The sequence below is a fragment of the Corvus moneduloides genome, chromosome 23 (assembly GCF_009650955.1).
Source record: "Corvus moneduloides isolate bCorMon1 chromosome 23, bCorMon1.pri, whole genome shotgun sequence".
NCBI lineage: Eukaryota > Metazoa > Chordata > Aves > Passeriformes > Corvidae > Corvus > Corvus moneduloides.
In genome coordinates this window covers 5531301-5549772 of record NC_045498.1, presented here as the reverse complement: position 1 = coordinate 5549772, position 18472 = coordinate 5531301, and the positions used below count along the sequence as shown (strand labels likewise).

Sequence of the window (18472 nt, the reverse complement as noted above, 5' to 3'; positions counted from 1 at the left end):
ACTGGGCAGTGGTGCTGGGAGCCAGCCTGGGGGGGTCCCTGGAGCTCAGCACCACCCAGAAGGAACCTGCAACCATAAACCAGGAAGAACAGGAGGCAGCAAGCTTCGGTCATCATTTTAACCAGCCAGGTACAGAGCTCTGAGCAGCTACTCGGCGGCAGAGGGTCGGTTGCATTTGGTTTGGTTTGGTTTGGTTTGGTTGGGTTTGTTTCGTTTGGTTTTAGTTTTCTTTCGTTTGTTTTTTTTTTTTTACAATCAAATCAAAATGTGACCCGAGTTTACAGAAACAGAATGGAGGCTCTACCCCAGAGCCCAGGGCCAGCTCGAGGGGCAGCCAGGCCCTTCCTCCTGCGGGATGGCCGGGCAGTGGCGAGTGGCCGGAGCCGGTGCTGGCCACGAGCTCCTTCTGCCTTTCCATCAAGAGCCAAACCCTGGTCCCTCCCAACCAGCACCTCCATCCCGTCCTGCTCCTGTTTGCATCCTCCCCGGCGCTGTTGTGGCCAAAGCCTTCCCATTCCCTTGTCCAAAGTGCTTCCAGTCCTCACGGGCCTGTCTGGCCAGGAGCGGTGGCCCCAGCTCCGGTGTCTTTGGCCCCAGCTCCGGTGCCTTTGGCCCCAGCTCCGGTGTCTTCGGCCCCCAAACTCCTCTGGGCGTGGCTGCTCGGCTCCACACGCCCAGACCAAGCATCAGCTCGGCAGGGAGGAGGTGCTGGCTCCAAGCACGGGCCTCGAGTCCAGTAAAAAAAAGCAAAATAAAGCTGTAGTACTTAGGAAAGTGAAACCAACACCATTTTTGCATAAATATCATCAAGGCCGTGGAGGCTAAGGCTGTTTGCTTCCTGTATTAAGTTAGTTGCCAGTTCCACACTCGTCCGTTGACCTGCCCAGGTCCCTGAGAGATTTGGATTCCTGTCCGTGGGGGTTCCAGTCCTGCAGCATCGTCCTTCAGGCCGTCTCTCCCCGTCCATCTGCAAGGCAGGAGGGAAGAGCCCGTCAGCCACCCCACATCCCAGCTTCCCACAGCCCTACCAGGCTCTCTCCCTGCTGTCCCAGTGCCACCCCAGCTGTAACACAGCCCAGGAGCTGTGCTGGGTGTCTGTAACTTGGGAATAGCTCAGGATCCTGAGCAGCAGCATCCCAAGGCAAGGCTGAACCTCCAGCAGCATCCATCCCGTGCCTCCCACCCCACGTACCTTGTGCAGGGAGGCTCTGAGCTGGCAGCTCCGTGGCGTTCCTGCCCTCCGTCCCTGCCGGCTCGCTCTTAGTCCTGCTCTCTTCCACCTTGGCATTCCCGTCCGGCACCGGCGAGCCCAGCGCCTCTGCCCCCGCTGCCTTTGGGGAAGGAGCCGGCCCCGAGCCAAGCGAAGGCTTCTTGGCTACCGGAGGGGGGATCTTGCCGGGTTTTCGCTGGGCTTGTGCCTTTCTGGGGCCCTGCGGGGCGGTAGCGGCCGGGGCTGCCGAGCGCTGCCCCGAGAAATTCATCAGCTCGGCCACCAAGTTCCTCTTCAGGTCGGCCTGCACCTCAGGGGACGAGGCCGTCTCGATCACCAGCTTCCTGGAGCTCTTGGCGAAGATGAAGCTGGCGGTGGAGGCCGGGGAGTTGTTCCTGGGGGACAGCTGCCCATCCCCAGGGGGCCCCTCGGGGCCGGGCTGGGCCGCTCGGCCACCGGGCAGCTTCTCCGCGGCCTCTCCGCCGGCCAAGGCGGCAGCCTTGAGGTGCACGGCGTGGTGGAGCTGGTTGGAAGGCACCGCGTCTTTGGCAGGAGGCGGCTGCCGAGTGGACAGGGACCGGCGGACGGGCTTCTGCGGGGCCGGACGCTCCTCGGCCCCAGCTCCGGCCCCGGCTCCGGCCGCGGGCTCCACGCTGACGGAGCGCAGCCGCACCATCTGCAGCAGCGAGGGTGTGACGATGGGCAGGCTGGCGTCCTCCTTGGCCGCGGGGCCACTCTTGCTCCGCGACACCGGCTCCTTCTTGGCCTCTGCCCGAGGGCCGTTGGCCGCCTTCTTAAGGCTGATTTGGGGCGGCAGGGCCAGAGCCGAGGGCGGCGGGAGAGGCGGCGCCGGCGGGGGCACGACGGCCGCGGGAAGGGGCTCGGCGGGGCGCGGAGGCTGCGGAGCCCCGGTGGGTGGGTCTGGCTGCTGAGAGACGGCAGCTGAGGATGATGAAGATGCAGCCCCCGGGCTCGGTGTTGCTGTCTGCCCGTCCGCCGGGGCTGAGGTGGCATCGGGCAGGCTGGAGAGATAGGATTCATCCGGAGGTGGGAAGTCTGCCATGGACAGGTCGTGCTCCTCGGGAGCCGGCGGCGGCGGCGGGGGCCAGGCGGTATCGGCGGGGGGTTCACCGCTGGTCTGGGGGCTCCCCTCCGCCTTCTTGGCTGGCGGGGGAGGCGGCTGGTAGGCAGGCGGCGGTGACGGCGGTGGGGATTTGCCGCTGGGCTTGGCCGAGGGCTCCTGGCTGGCAGTGCTGGGCACCGGGGGGGTTTGTGAGGGCTGGAGGGGGCCGGCGGGGGCCGGGGGCTGCTGGAGCTTGGTGGGTGGCGGGGAGAAGGGAGCAGGAACCTTGGGGTGCGGCGGGATGATGAACCGGTCTGAGCGACTGGTCAGCGCCTCGGGGGGGGTCGGGTCCGAGGCCGAGGAGGAGATGGAGGTGAGGGAGGAGGACACAGAGGGCGCAGGCGACTGCAGGGAGCAGACCCGGTCCGGCTTCTGGGATTGAGACTTGCCCGGGGATGCAGCTGGGTGTCCCAACCCCTTGGTGGGCAGTGTGGGTGTCCCACTCTGGCTGGAGTAGCCGCTGGAGGGGGACATGGTGCGGTCAGACCCATCGGGGCAGCTCCACTTGGGCTGAGCTTGGGGCTCCCTGAGCACCACCGTCACCCCGGGGCGGCCCCGCGAGGCCTCGGGGGAGCTGGTGCCGGCCAGGCTCTCGGAGCGGAGGCTGCTGGTCTCGCTCAGTGATGGGGAGAACACCTCATCCTCGCCCGTGGGGCTGAAAGGCTCGGGGCGCGGGGACCAGGGTGCGCCGCTGTCCCGCTGGGGCCGGTGGTCGGGCCTGGGGGGCAGCCCCAGCACCTTGGGCTCCCCATCGGCCTTCTGGTGCAGCGAGTAGGTCCTGCGGGGAGGGGCCGGGGGCTTCTTCATCTTCCTGAGGGAGACGCTGCGGGCAGAGGAGCGCTCGCTGGCCAGGCTGGCCGTGTCCGAGCCCTCCGCCTGGCTGCTCGTGCTGTAGGCGGGGGACACGCGGCCACTGCCGCTGCCCACGGCCAGGAGCCCGGGGGCCGCAGGAGCGAGGCCGGCAGCGGGCTTGGAGCAGGAGCTGGCGAAGCTGGCGGAGCTGTAGATGCTGATTTGGTCGGTGTCGGAGCGAGCTGCCGCGTCCACCTCGCCGTGCGGCCCCGCCTCGGGCTGCCGGTGGTCGCAGCCGCCCTGGGAGGAGATGGTGGAGCTGTTGGAGACGATGGTCTCTGTGGACTGCGAGTGGCTCCAGTTGTCGCTGGAGGAGGAGGGCTCGCGGCTGCGGGCGCTGTGCTCCGAGAAGCGGGACAGGGAGCGCACCGAGGCCGGGCTGGACGACACGAGGCTGCAGCGGCTCAGCGTCCGCACGCTGCTCCTCGTCAGGGCCACCACGTCCACCATGGGCGGCAGGATGGCGTTGGGGATGATCTTGGACATGTAGGTGCCCTGGGGCGAGATGGACATGACAGGACCCACCAGCATCTCCGGGGGGTTGGCGTAGGTGGTCATGCCTGGCACGGCCAGCGACTTCGGCCTCACCATGGGTGACAGCTTGGCCGCTGTCTTCCTCCCCAGCAAGCTGTCGTCGTAGTAAACCCTGTTGATGTGCTTCTGCAGGGCTGCGTCCGCCTCCTCCAGCACTCCCAGGCAGACGCGGGCACCGCCGGACACGGGCAGAGGCTGCAGCTTCCCGTCGATGGTGGGGATGCGGATGGCATCGCCGGACACCTGCCCACCGTTCAGCAGGGGCTGCACTGCCTGGCCCAGCCCGCGACCCGCCGGCCCTCGCCCGTCCGCCTCGGGATGTCCCTTGGCTCCATGGCTGTTCCTGAGACCTGGGAGCAGGGAGAGATGCCCTCAGCATGATCCCAAGGCAAGGCAAACAGATCCTAAGACTCCCTCCTTGCCCCTGGTGCTTACCCAGCTCCTTATGGACGTGCTGGGGGATGCCCAGCACTGTTGTCCTCCTCTCCTTCCTCTTCTTGCCAGCCCTCTCCGAGGATTTGGGAAAGGAGTCGTGTGGTCGGAATGTGGAACCTACGAGAGGGTCCAGCCGGTGTGAGGGGGGCCCAGTGTCCCCAGCATCCCCAGCATTTCCCACTGCCAGAGATGCTCTGGGATAAGCCGGGCTCAGGCACTGAAATAACCCAGAGAGGCACCAGCCGAACAGTCTGAGCAGGGAGGAGACGCTGTCTGTCTGTCTGTCCATCCCCCTCGCCCAGCCCCAACGCTCTGACTCAGCCAGAGCCGCTCTCATCTCTCCCAAGGGCCCCCAAATCCCTGAGCTGGCTTGTGGCCACACCAAGACAGAGCCCAGCTCCCCTGCCACACTCCCTGACCCCCCTGGCACCCCCTCAGCTCACGTCCCCCCCATCCCACAGCTCCCAGCCGGGTACCTTTCCTCCGGATCATCTCGGAGCGGATGGAGAGGGCATCCTCAGAGGTGCTGTCCGTGGCACAGGAGGCTGCCCGGCTCCGGAAGGACAGGCTGTCATCCTCCGAGGATACGCAGGACTGTGGGGACAGGGTGGGCTCAGCGGACCCCACTCTGCGGGGACAGAGCTGCCCCGGCCCCGGCCAGGCCCCTTCCCCGCCGCGAACTGACTCGGCAGCCGAGACAAAAGCTCTTCCGAGGGCCAAAGGCTGAGTCAGCCACGCCGGCATCCAGAGTCCTCCCACCAGGAGCGGGGCTGGGAGCAGCCCCTGGGACCCTGCACAGCTCTGCAGCCCCCCGGAGAGCAGGAGAAACAGGGTCTGGTCCATGCAAGGAGCAGCTGAAGGAACTGCCAGGCTCGCCACGGTGCCAAGCCCAAAATGACCCCATGGGTGTTCCCAGCCCTGCTGTGCCCCAGAGCCCAGGGCTGGAGGGCTGCCATGGCTGGGAGAGGGGCGTGGGACAGGGACAGGCGGGCGGGCAGGACCCCCGGCACTCTCTGGACACAGCCAGTGTCACAACCTCCAGTGTCCCCATTCCTCCAAACCATCCCTGGCACAGCAGAGGTTGGGACGAGACACTTCAGAGTTAACCTGACCCCTGCACCTCGCTCCCCCCGTGGCTCTGCCCATCCTGGGGTTTCCAGTCCCCCACTTCCAAGGGGTTAAAAGGGCTGAGAGCCAACGAGAGGCAACAGCTTGAGCAAACACAGGCGGGTGAGGCACTGGCAGCGGGGTCAGAGCCCGGGGCTGTGCCAAAGCTCAGCTCGGCCAAAACAGGGGGAGTTTCTGCTCGTCAACAGCCGGGAGGGGGCACAGGCACCAGGCTGGATATGGCCACCTGTCCCCATCACGCCACCACGTCACCCCTCCTCAGCCAGGGCTCCCAAGGGACACCAGTGGGGCAGGAACAGGGGGACAGAGGGGTGCAGGCAGTGGGCAGGCCCTGGCAGAGCCCCACAGGACACAGCAGGACGTGCCAAGGCTGAGGATGGGGAGAGCGGCTCGTCCTGGGACACCACCGAGGGACACACGGCCAGTTCGAGCCCCACAACCCCCCTGGACATGGTCCTACAACCTTGGCTGGTTGCCTGTCTGCCCCTAAACTCCACCCAGGGAGGACAAAAGAGCCACCCTGTGTCCCCTCACCCCCAGGGCACCCCAAGAGCGCAGGAGGCAGAGCCTGGGCAGGGCTCACCTGGAGGCTGCTGGTGTCCCCGTGGTCCCAGGCACTTTTGGTCTGTTTCTGCTTCTCTGTGGAGGGAAGACAGAAGGTAAATCCCTCCAGGGGAGCCGGGGCAGCCCCCACACAAGGAAGCAGCTGCCGAGCTGGCAGTGCCCCCCGCACAGCCCAGCCACCAGCGCTGGACTCTGGTCAGCCCCATCGCGCCGCCCACACCGCCCGGCCAGCCAGGAGCTGGGGACAGCCCTTCCGCCGTGTCCCCAAGGCCACCCTGGGGCTGGGGACACCTACCCTGGTGCTGCAAGGACTTCAGCCCCTGCTGGGCCTGGTTGTGCAGCTCCTCCAGGTGCGGGGGCCGCGTGCTGGGGAAGAAGACGTTGTCGGGACATTCCTCGCCCGCCGTGTACTGCACGCTCAGCCGCTTCTCGCCCTCGCCCTTGGCAGCGCCTGCGGGGACAGCGGGGTCAGCTGGGCTGGGGGGACACGGCCACGCTGCCACCAGTGCATCCCAACCCACGGGGGACAAGCGCCGGGCGGTGACAGCCACCCCAGGATGACGTTATCCCGCTCAGCTCCAAAGCGGGCACTGGAAACACCGAGAGAAATCCCATCCCGCGGCTCTGCCCGGCCAGTCGATATTCCGGAGTCGGGATGTCTCCACTGGTTTTCTCCAGTGCTGGGATGTGGGACCACCCTCCTTCCCCAGCGCCTTCGTTAGGAGCTAACGAGGTGGCGAATTGTGCGGGACTGAGGGAGAAGGAGCAGCACAGGGGGGGATTAAATGTGGATGAAACCACGATGACTTTCCCTTCGGAGCATTGCGTCATTCCCAGGCCTTGCTCATCACCCCAAGAGCAGGGACTCCCCCCCCATGCCCAGGCAGGCTGGGAACTGCACAGAGGAGGGAAACTGAGGCACATCCAGCTGCAGAGATCCCACAGGACCCAAATCCCTTCTCCGAGCCCCGCTGGATGCTGAACACCCCTTCTGCCACGCCTGGGGCAGCACGGAGCCCTCACTCCCTGCCTTGCAGCACCCTCCCCACAGCCACCACCAGCACCCTGCGGTGCCCACGGTCAGGAGCTGCCCTGGCATCACCCAGCCCTGCCATCACCCAGCCCGGCCACTGCAGCACCATGGCACAGCCCTTCCCGCACGCCTGAGCGAAGCCTCAAACTCTTCCTGCCCAGAAAAAAAAAAAAAACAATTTTGAGGAAGGGAAGGGCGAGCGCAGGAAACCGTCGGGGCCGGCGGCGGCACCCCGGGACCACGGGCACCTGCTGCTCGGCACCGGCAGCACCACACGCCATCATCCCCTGTCCCCTGTGCTCCCCGTGTGCCCGGTCCCCAGGCAGCGAGGCGGCCGTGCTCCGACTCCAGCACACAAAGGAGCAGGCCTGGAACAATGGAGCCTCCCGCCCTGCCGCCATGCCGGCCTCTGCCTCCGCCAGCACCCGCGGTGCGAGCGGGCACCGGGGCACAGCCAGCCCGGCACAGCGGCTGCTGCCACACGGGTGCCCTGTGCTGGTGTAAAATCCCTGCAGGGGACACAAGACACCCACAGCCCCCGCCACCGTCATGTTCCTAATCCTCTTTTCTCGCCCGATTTCGGCAGCCCCTCGCCTGACACCCCCCAGACACGCTCGGAGCTGCCTTGCGGGGAGAGGAGCGCAGTGATTTATTCCCGTAACTTCGCGGCGGGCGAGGCCAGGGCTGGGGTGACCTTCCCTGCCCTCCCCCGGGGATGGAAGCCCCCCTGCCCGCTGCGGGTGGGCGAGCACCCCGTGCCGGCCCGGGGTGGGGGGGTGTCCCGGCGGGCAGGGGTTGTGTAAGGACAAGGCTCTGCTCCTTCCCTTCCTCCCTCCCTCCCCTCTGCTCACTCACCCTTCTTCTTGAAGAAAGCCAGAAGCGACGAGAGGTTCCTGCCCATGAAAACCACCATGGTGGCCGGGGAGAGGGTCTGCTCCCCAGGGAAGGGGGGCTCCGCCGCCCCCCGAGGAGGCTCAGCCTATTGTGCCGAGGCGACTCTCACCCGGCGTGTGCCGGCGGGGCGGATTCCGGCGGCCCCCAGCTCCCTCCCTCCCTCCGTCCTCATCCGCACGGGCGGGAGGATGCTCGGCCAGGCGAAGACGCTCCGGCGCAGCTGCTTGTGAGCAGGGAGAGCAGGGAGCAGCCTGACCCGGGGACGGCTGCGCGGTGGCAGGAGGGGACAGTCCCAGCTGCGCCCACCGCGCTCCTCGGCCGCGGCAGAAGGAAAGAAGGGGCCCCTCCTCTGGCCTCCGGCTCGCTCCCCCCGGCCCTCCCGCCTCCTCCCACGCACGACACAGACCACAGGGATCTGTTCTTTCAGCATTTCCCCAACTCCTCCCTTTTGGACCCCTGGGACCCCCCCAGGACCTTGCTGGGCACAGCAGCGCTGCAAACCAGTTGCTCGCTTCCACAACAGTGCGACCAACTGGGAGGAACTGGGAGGTTTTTCCACCTTGGGCTATGACACAGCAGAGGCAGCAGTGTCACATTCTCCATCCTAGACTGTCCCCAGTTCCCCCCAGGACCCTGCCAGGAGAGCCCCATTTCGGGCAGGGAACAGGAGGCAGGACGGGGCAAAAGGTGTTTGTCCTTAGGGACGGGGCTACGTCATGGTCACAAGGGCTGGCAGCGCTGGGGGAAAACCAGGTCTGGGACCAGTCTAACCAGTAGCTCCAGCTGCTGGCGTGGGGGCAGGTGAAATCAGGGGCAGAAATGCCGGGCGGTCACACAGTGGCACTGCCCTGGCACTGCCGGTCACTGTCCCCACCACGGAGGGTCTCCCAGGGCAGTGGGTGCCCAGCACCTCCAGGAGCTCCATCCCCCCCACTTACAGGTGTTTTAGCCCAAAAGGTGAACAGCACCCAGTGTTTACCCAGCAGGTACCCGTGTCCTCATGCCAAACCCTCTGCCCCCTGCCCTGCAGCTCCCCCCGGGCTGTGCCCAGGGTTTATTCCAGCAGGACACAGCTTGGGCTGCAGACAGAGCAGCCGTCACCCAGCAGGGTCCCCGCGGGCCCCAGGCAGTGACTGCGCAGCCCGAGGGACAGTTTGACCTTGTGAAGGGCATCTCTGTGTGCCCAGCCAGGCAGCTCCGGGCTCAGCGAGGATTTCTTCCCTGGAATTCCGACATGGCCATAACCCCAAACACCAGCAGCTCCCTGGCTGTGCCTGACCCAGCACCTGCTCCAGCGCGGGCAGGATGGGCCCTGCTGCCCACACACCCCCCCAGAAGGTGCCGGTGGCCACGGGCAGACGTTCCCCAGCTCTTTCCACAGCACAAGTGGAAAAGGGACATAATTAAAGGGCTGAGGATGCACAAAGCAGGCGGCCACGTGCTGCACTGAGCACTGCCCTCCGCTCTGGGCAGCCTGTCATGAGCCCAGAAAGGGCCACGGCCAGTGGTAGCTCAGAGGGACACTGCTCCTGGCTCCACAGGGAAGGATCCAGCCCTCCAGCTCTGCCCACAGAGATGGGGCTGAACCAGGACCCCCCTTCATGGCACCAGGAGCTCCCACAGTAAAGGGAGAGCCCCTCCTGTGCTGCTGGTGCACGGCCCAGGCACAGCTGAGCTTCGGCCCCGCAGGTCTGCTGATGGCAGCGCACATGGAAGCTGCTTCCAGGGCTGTGAGGACATTCCCAGGTGCTGGCACACAGCCTGGCCCTGCTTCACCTTCCTGCTGTGGCCCACTGCCCACACAGAGGGCCTGGAAAACATCCCTCACAGGCAGGGACAGGACGTGTCCCTCTCCCGAGTGTGACACCGCTGCGGGTGGGGCAGGAGGAGCTCAGCACGGGTGGCTGCCATCTCCCGAAGGATAACCCAGGGCTCAGCCAGGGCAGGAGCCTCCCCTTCTCCCACTCCTTGTGACCTTCGCTACCTCATCATCCTCCTCCAGCCGGCCTCACCTCGGCTCTGTCAACAACACACGGTGAAACCTGCTGGAAAAGGGGGGGAATCCAGGAGGGAGAGAGCCCTGATCCTGCCACAGAGGCTGCAGGTCCCGCTGGGCTGGGGAAGCCGCTGCAGCTGCAGCCGCTGCCGGTAGCAACACGCCCGCTTGGAGCCGGTGTCCCGGGCCCTGTGCATTCCTTGCGGTGCATCCCGGATCGCCCCGACGCCTCCGGGCTCAGCTGACACACGTGCCTCGGCCACACGTGGCAGCGGGATTCTCCCAGATAAGGAGCCAAGGAGCCCGAGGGTTCTCAGTGACGGGCACCCTCTCAAGGATGGTCTCCCCGGCTCAGAGCTGGTATCTGCTGCTGCCAATGCCGGCGATGGTCCGGAGGGAGCAGAGCATCCCTGGAGCAAGGCAGGATGACAGGAAGGGACAGGGAACCCCAGGTACTTTGCCTTCAGCTCTGCCTCGGTGCTGGCAGAGAGGATCTGGAGGTATCAGAGTGGGAACGGGAAGGGCTGCACAAGGGAGAGACCAGAGCCGAAACCCCTCAGGAACACGGCCAGGGCCGCCCAGCCCGATGCTGCAAACAGAACTCGGCGCTGGCCCAGCTCCTACGATGCTACTTTTCACCTGGAGAGAGCCGGAGGAGAAAATCCCAGCTCCTGTCCCCCTCCTCGCCAGGCCTGTGCCTCCTGCGAGCAGCAGGTTTGGCCGGGCTCGGCTGCAAACATCCATCTCTGCCTGCTCGGCACTGCCCCGACTTGCCTGCTCCCCGCACGGCGCGGGTCCTGCGGCGGCAGCAGGGGAGCAGCGAGCAGGCAGCAGCTCCCTGCCCGCCCCTCCACCGCCACTGACTCACCGCAGAAAAATGGGGAGGAGGGGGAGCTGCCAGGGGGGCGGGAAGGGGCTGCGAGATCCCCGGGGGCAGCCCGCTTGCGTCCTGCTGCTCTGTGGGATGGAGGCTTTGCCTCCCTCCTCCCGGCAGCCAGCGAGAAGCCCTCCCTGCCCCACGGGGTTGGTGCTCTCCCACCCTCTCACCACGCTGCTCCCAGCACCATCCTGCTCTGCTTCCCGGCTGCCTGCAAGATGCCACGGGCATGGATAACATCAATGGGGTGCACCATGAACCCCATTCCTGAGAGCTCCGTGGAGCTGTCAAGACATGGATGGACCCTGATAGAGCTGTGAGAGCCCCCAAACTCTGCTCCAGTAACACAGGATATCCTGGTTTGGAAGAGATCTTATCCAGCCCCTCTGCTCCAGCATCCTGTCCCTCTGCAACCTTAAATTGTTTAGGGTGTCTGGGAGCCCCTAAAGACAACCAACCCCTTTCCCCAAATCCTTGTCTCAGCACAGGATCCACGCCCTGGGACACGCCACGGGATCCTGATCACTCCAGGCAGGATAAGAGCACAATAATATTTACGGTGGCTCTGGCCACACAGCTCCTGCTGCCAGCCTGCCCTCGGCCACACCTGGGGGGCTGCTCCTCCAGCCAGGAAAACATCTCCACCAAGCAAATAAACACCGCCCAATCCACGCTGTTGGCTCGGCTCTCGAACGCGATCCCACGCAGAGGCTGAACTAAAATTAATTTCAACTGGGAAAACAAACTTGGATCGGGTTTTTTTCTTCCTCTAAATCGCAGCGGAGAAAGCTGCCTGGTATCACCTCGGTGAGCCAACAGGCCCTGGCGAAGGAGCTGGTGCAGGGTGAAATCCCGCTTGGAGCAGAGATCTGGCTCCGATCGCCTCCAGCCACAGCTGCTGTCATGACAGGAGCACACGGGCTTGTGCAACGGGCCCTGACCTCGCTGCTGTCCCACACTTGCCCCACAGCCAGCCCTGAGGTGGCACAGAGTGTCTCCTGCTCCCTGAGTTATCCCAGATCCAGGCGAGGGGCTGGCAGCAGTCCGGAGGGGCTCTCAGGGACCAGTGCCCGGCTGTGCCTCGCTCCTGGCCCCTGCAACAGCCCAGCGAGCCTCCATCCAACCACGTCCCCACCCCGTGCTCGTCCCCTCCCCGGAGAAGCCACCAAACAGGTTTGAAGGTAAATAACAGCCTTCCCCAGCCAGGAGCCGGATCCGGGCGGGAACATCCCAGATGGGGAGCGCGGGGCGGGAGAGGGCCGCAGGCAGAGCCTGGATAGAGGCACGGGGCCGCAGAGGGTGACACCGGCGGCACGTATGACCAGGGGTGGGCCACCACCACCTCCTCCTTCCATGCTCCAGAGCTTTTTCACTCCCTGATCCCCTTCCCTCGGTGTCCTCCCGCTCCCGCGGTGCTCCGGGCTGGCTGTCCCCTGGTTCGTGCCGTCACGCCCGGCGGTGTTTGCAGGGCACCCAGGTGCTCTTGCCACGGCAAAGGCGTTGCCTGTCACAGCAGGCACTTGGCTCCACGCAGGAGCAAACCCAGCAGACGGATTAAGGACAAGACGTTGCAGGTTTTTTCCGTGCACGGATCCCCCGTCCTTGCAAGCAGCACCCAAACCCCGCTCCCGCCCGCGGGGCTTTTCCAAGGAAACGCTGCGGAGGTGCCGATCCTCCCATCGAGATGGACACGGCGATGTGGGATCGCGGAGAGGAGCTGCCACCAAGATGGGGTGGGGGATAACCCACAGCCAGCAGGGCAGGTCCCATCCCTGCCTCTCGGTGACGGGAGCGTGCCAAGCGGGCACGGCACGGCATGTCAGAGCCGAAAGCTGCGGCAGCTGCCTGCCCAGGACACCCGCGGATCGCCTCCTCCCCTGCTCCGGGAGCAGGAGGGGGCACCGGGAAGGGCTCGGATGTCCCGGACGCAGCAGGATGCTGGCTGGTGCGCCGGGCTGGCGGTGCCTGGAGAAAGCGCCTGTGTAAATCTCGGCGTGTCCCCCGCCGGGATCAGCCCTGCCCTCATCCGCCTCTCCCGGTGTTTGCGGAGCCGGCCCAGCGTGGGTCTGGCACGGAGAGAGGCTGCAAAGGAGAAAGAGCCCAGAGCTGCTCAGCCCACCCCGGAGCTGCCCCGCAGGAGCCGGGGCTGCCGAAGGGCTCCACGCTGCTGCTGCTGCTGCTGCTGCTGCTGGGGACGTTCCCAGCCACAGGTCACGCCTGTGGCATTTGGATACCCCATCCCTGGAAGTGTTCCAGGCCAGGTTGGAGCAACCTGGGGATAGTGGAAGGTGTCCCTGCCCATGGCGGGGACTGGAACGCGATGAGCTTCAAGGTCCCTTCCAAATCAAACCATTCCATGATTTTTTCCTTGCAACCCTCCCCAGACCTCGCACCCAGAGCTCCACGCCGGCCGCAGCCGCATCCCCGCTGACTCCGCGGGGCGCAGCCTGGCCAGCAGCCACGTTCCTGCGCCCTGACTCAGCAGGGCCCGGCGGGGAGTCCCGATAAGGAAGCGATAAGAGGCTGCGGTCTCCCTGGGGCTCAAGGACCTTCCCCAGCATGAACGAGCCCGGGGACGAGAGGCTGGGGATGCCCCCGGAGCAAGCCAGGCCCCGCTCTGGCACGGGGAAATGAGAACGGGGTGCGTGGGTTCGGCACTGGTGGGGCAGAGTGGGCAGGCTCAGAGCCACCCCGGAGCCCTCAGCCGTGCTCCTGCCCCCCATCCTGTCCTTGGGGACCCCTGCTCTGTCCCCTCAGCATCCAGAGGTGCTGGCTGCCCACACCACTGCACACCTGGCACAACCACAAAAGCATCTGCCAGTGCCTGCCCGGGCCTGATGCACCAACAACGGGCACGGCAGGGCCAAACTTAATCTTCCAGTCACCACAAACAGGAACTGGGGACACTGGTCCAGCGCCCGCCATATGCAATTATTCTCCAGCCCGTAATCCAGAGGCACCCAGGGTCTTCCAGGGGGAGACGGGAGCGCCGGCGGGGGCGCGTCCGGAGGGTGCCGGCACACCCTGCCCCCAGCCGGTGATCCCGGCTGCGCCCTCCGAAATGCTGAAGCGACACAATGCAAATTCTTTGGCTTTGTGGCCGCCGCGCCGTTGCCATGGAGCCGTCGCAGAGAACAAACACAACTCGCCCCATGTTTTCTCAGCACCTTCCACCCCACGGCCTTCGGCCCCAGCGCCAGCCCTCGCCTCCCGGGATCTGCCCCGGCTGTACCAGTCCCACATCCCGCCCATTCCAGGGCATCCGAGATGGAGCAGGGCTTCTCCCAGCCAGCCCTGGGGAAGGGTGGCGCGGTCCTGGTTCAGGGATTGACAAGGGACACCGAAGGCTGGCAGGGATGGAGGGGAGATGGAGGTCTGACAGGAACGCCACGTGGAAAAGGGGGAGGATGTGCCAGGGATGCAGCCACAGCCCAGCCTGCCCAATGGCACCGAGCCCTTCCCGCGTGGAGACCACGACAAGAGGACAAGTGTGGCAGAGAGGAGCCTGCAGCCACCGGCGAGGAGAATCGAATGGTGAAGGGCCTGCAGTGAAGGAGATGCTGTCCCTGCACGGCCGTGGGTGATGCGGGACCCTCCTGCCTCAGTTTCCCCAGGCACTGAGCGGATGCTCTCAGCCAGGACGTTTCAGCACCTGTGGGGTCTCCCCATCCCGGGCCCCACCTCTGGGACAGCTTTGCTCAGGGTGGTGCTCCCCGAGCCTGTGCAGAGCTGACTCCAGCCCCTGCTCACCCCGCGGAGAGCTGGGCTCACACACCTGGGTGGCTGCTGACCCTAAAGATCGAGGGAAACAGGGCAGCCAAGCGGACAGGAGGGACAGCAGGGCCGAGGATGCCACAGGGCTGCTGGAGGAAAACCACCCAGTTACCACCCCTTGGTCCTGCTAACCCTGGTCCTACGATGCTGCCCACGCTCTTGCCAAGTCTCCTCCTTGGCTCAGGCTGGGCTGGGGACACGGGGACAGTTTAATGACACCAGCGGGGGAGTCAGCAACCCCGGGATGGGGACGATGTTACTGCGAGAGACCTTCCCTGCTGGCATCACCCTGCTCCGATGGGGGAACCGCGGTGGGAGCTCAGCAGGCACCCCACGGGGCTGATTGTTCCGCGGGTGGGTCCAGGCTGGTGTGGGACCCTGTCCCTGCTCCTCGTCCCTGCGGGAAAGGTCTCGGTCCCTGCTTCCCTCCTCGGTTTTCCAGTGGCATCCATGGAGACGGAGCATAAAGCAGCGGAGCAGTCGGTGTGTGGACAGACGGACAGACAGACAGGCGCAGAGCGAGGGAACGGGGACGGGGACGGGGGGGGGGGGGCGGGGAGCAGCCCCTGCAAACACTCCCAGATCCGCCGCTCCCCGCGGCACAGCGAGGGAAACCGAGGCACGGGGTGGGAGCGGGGGGCCGGGGGAGGAAGGCGACGCTGGCAGCGCTGGGATCCCACTTGGAAAACAAATCAGTAACTAATTCAGCTGATCCCGTCCTGATAGCGCGGCGAGCCCACGGCTGCTCCCCGGCGCGTCGGCACAGCCCTGCCTGCAGCCAGAGGGGCTCCCCAGCTCCCACACTGGGGCCGGGGGGCTCATCCTTCCCCCCCAGCACAGGGAGAGAGCACAGCGGAACCTCCCCCCCGCAGCCCCTCGCTCCTGCCCAGCCCGGGAGAACACAAGTGGCGAACTTTCCCAGCGCGACCCCTCAAAACTACCCAAGCGGGGACCCCCCGCGCCCCATCCCCAAGCAGCCCCATGGCTCCTACCTGCCCTGGGCTTCCCGGCGCGGCCGAAGGGCCAGGAGGAGCCGGGCTTGGCGCCCGCCGGGCTCTTCTTGCGGTGCGCGTTGCCCATGAGGCCGCTCTCGCCTCCACCGCGGCCGGGTGGAGGGCACCGCGGTGCTACATGGCCGAGCCGAGCGGGCTCCGGCGTGGCCCGGACGGCCCCGGCAGACGACGGCTCTCAGCCGCCGGCTCCCATCGCTCCGGCCCCGGCGGAGCTCAGCGCTCGCAGGCGGCCGTGCCGGAGCCAATGGTACGGGCAGAGAGGAGGGGCCTGCAGGGATCACCCGGCGGATCCCACAGCACCCTCCCAGCCCCATCCCTCCGGCGGGGATGCCTGGGTGATACAGAGAGGCTGAGCGGGCTAAAGGGAGACGCCCCGGTGGCCAAACATCGCTGAGCACCGGGATAGCAGGGCAGGGATGTCGCCTCCAGCCGTGCTCGCACCTCCCCGGAGTTTGCCACGCTCCACCGAGCCGCCACCACTTCTGGCTGTCCCCAGCTCCTACAACCCCCTTCGTGGGTTTTGGGGAGAGGGACACCCCACCGAGCCCGGCCAAGGTTAGGACAGGACTGCTAAGGCTGGAGCAAAGCGCCCGAGGCCACGGGCTGGGTCCGGCCGCTGCCCAAACTCAGGGCGAGCACCCACATGCCATCGCCCACGCAGCCTGGGGTGGGTGGCAACCCCCCGCCGCCCTCCCCACGGCCACTCCTGGCTCTGGGGCAAGTCACGAGGAGGTTGCTCACACTGTCGGCACCTTCCCGTGCCCTCCCCGGGTGCGCCTCGGCCTCTCCCGGCTCCAGTCCCTGCTCCACCAGCAGCAGCCAGGGCTGGCAGGGTACGAGCAGCTCCGTGCCACGGGAATTGCTGCTCCAAAGCTGCCCACACCGCCCGGACAAGCCCCTCCACAGCCCCTTCCCAAAGCCCAGCTTTCCCTCCTGGTTTTTAATTAGAACATTAAATGCTGCGAGGGCAGGGAGGGGTCAGCCAGCCAGGCAGCGGTGGGCAATTCCTGCTGGCAATGTTTATGTTCCTGAGGTGATTCATCAAAGGCTGGGATAAATAGGAAGGAGGGTTTTGTGGGAAAGGCACAAAACCGGGGAGGTGGTACAAGAAAGAAAGGGAAAAATTAAAGATCAACCAGCAGCTCCTGACCTCCCAAGGTGATCGGCACCGAATTAATCTTTGGACTTCAGTCTTCTCCTCCGCAGTGGAAATATTGATGGTTCAGTTCCTCACCAGCTTGGTTGGGTGCCCAGGGCACGCTCAGCTGGGCAGGGATTGTCCCTGTGGGTTTGCTGCCCCATCTGCTGTGGGAGCTGATAAGGAAATGGGGGATGCAGTGGGAAATGATTCCCTGCTTCCCATTACTGGCTGTGCCCAGTTCACAGCACAGCCCTTCCACCTCGGGGCAGCCGGGATGAAATCAGGTTATGGTCACAAGAGCAGCAGACCTGAGGTCCCTGCCCAGCCACTGTGGGACATGATTTTTCCTCTGGTCAGCCAGGGGCATCTCCAGCCTGGGACGAGGCTTCCTCCCACTGCCCAGCACCTTCCAGCATCCCTGGGATGTCCATCCCAAAACACGGACCCCACGTGCCTCTCAGCCCCCTCTCCAGTGACTCTGCAGCCACACAGGACAAATCTCCCGGTGAAGCTCTCGTCCTTCTCTCCCTGGGAGACACAGCGAGGCTGGAGCCTGCGCCTGCCCCAGATACCGGGAGATGCTTCCCCCTCCACTCCCAAAACAGACGCCCTCCGTGCCAGCACCTGCTCAGGGAACGCGGCCACCGCCAGCACCGAGGCGTCACCGCCCCCGGGCACAGCCTGGGAGGTGCCGGCAGGGCTCCGGGAGGGAGCCGAGCCCCCGGCACCCAGCAGAGCCCACGTGTGCCAAAAATACCGAGTGGCTCCTCTGAGCTGGAACAACCGTGAGGGGGTAACTCGCAGCCACGTGGAGCCGAGCTCCAGCTCCTCCTGGGCCTCGTGGTTCAGTCCCTGCCAAATTTGGGGGGCTGAGAGCAGCACGGGGGGCTCCAGCATCCCCACAGACCCCACTGAGCTGCCCTGTTGGTGCTCCAGGGCACAAAGCCCCTGGCATCTGTGGGCAGGCCTGCTCTCATCCTGCATCCCAGACCTGGTTTTCATTGCTGTGAGCAGAAATCTGGCTCAGGGAGCCTGGGGAGTGGGGACAGCTGAGCACCCCAATTCCTTGTGCTGTGTTAGAACCCCAGTACAGCCCAAAGGAGAGGGGAGAGAAAGGAGGGGAAGCATTCTCAGCCTCCCCAGCACATGAGAATGGAGAGCTGGGGCCCAGAGATGCTGATTCCAGGCAGAATCTCTTCTCCAGGCCAGAAATCCCCGGTTTTCTTCACTGAGAGAACTCTGATAAGAGCTTGGAGCAGCAGAGAAGCTGTTCATGAGATACAGATCTGGTCAGCACGGCGTGACTGCCCCAAGCACATCTGATCATCCCAAACTCACACATTCCCTTGGTCAGAGCGGCCAGCCCAGGCATGGGCACCCCTCTGTGCTGGCATGGGGACAGATCTGTCCCTCCTGGCGCTCCATCCATCCCTCCCGGTGTCTCATCCACTCCTGGTGTTTCCTAAACCTGATCCCATCTCCAGGCAAACGCAGAGCAGGAGCTGAGCTGCCTGAATGAGAAAGGAATTCAGCCCTTGTTCCCTTCACGGGGAAGTAAAGCTCAGCGAGGCAAAGGTAACACAAAAACCCCACTTGAGATCCCCAATCATTAACAGAAATACATAACCAGAAGGGTTTCAAATGATTTCCTGCTCCAGCCGGAGTCCAGGCCGGCTCTGCTGATGACAGGTCTGGCTCCAGCCTGCAGAGGTGGAGGGAGCCCAGCTCCCTGCTCAGGGTCAGGTGGATTTTATCCACGCACAGCAGGACCAGCCCAAGGCTCCGGCTCCTGCTTGGCAGGGAAATGGTTTTTCACTTCATCCTTGCCCAGCTCTTCACCTTCCAGAGGGTTATGTTCCCGTCGCTGCCGGACTCGGAGTCAATGATGATATTGTCTT

General features: G+C 65.3%; 1 protein-coding gene across 2 annotated transcripts; it reads right to left on the bottom strand.

Annotated features, from left to right (window-relative positions):
* Positions 1-104: 104 nt before the first annotated feature.
* Positions 105-15678, bottom strand: KIAA1522 (KIAA1522 ortholog). 2 transcript variants are annotated; one of them, XM_032132077.1, is made up of 7 exons: positions 15413-15678; positions 6142-6297; positions 5866-5921; positions 4631-4748; positions 4155-4271; positions 1193-4069; positions 105-967 (listed from the first exon to the last, which is right to left on the bottom strand). In XM_032132077.1, the coding sequence occupies exons 1-7, from the start codon at positions 15498-15500 to the stop codon at positions 945-947; spliced, it is 3435 nt and encodes a 1144-aa protein (XP_031987968.1). In that variant the 5' UTR covers positions 15501-15678; the 3' UTR covers positions 105-944. The 2 variants fall into 2 exon arrangements, with proteins under 2 accessions (XP_031987968.1, XP_031987969.1); XM_032132078.1 differs by lacking the exon at positions 15413-15678 and adding an exon at positions 7735-8083.
* Positions 15679-18472: the final 2794 nt, after the last annotated feature.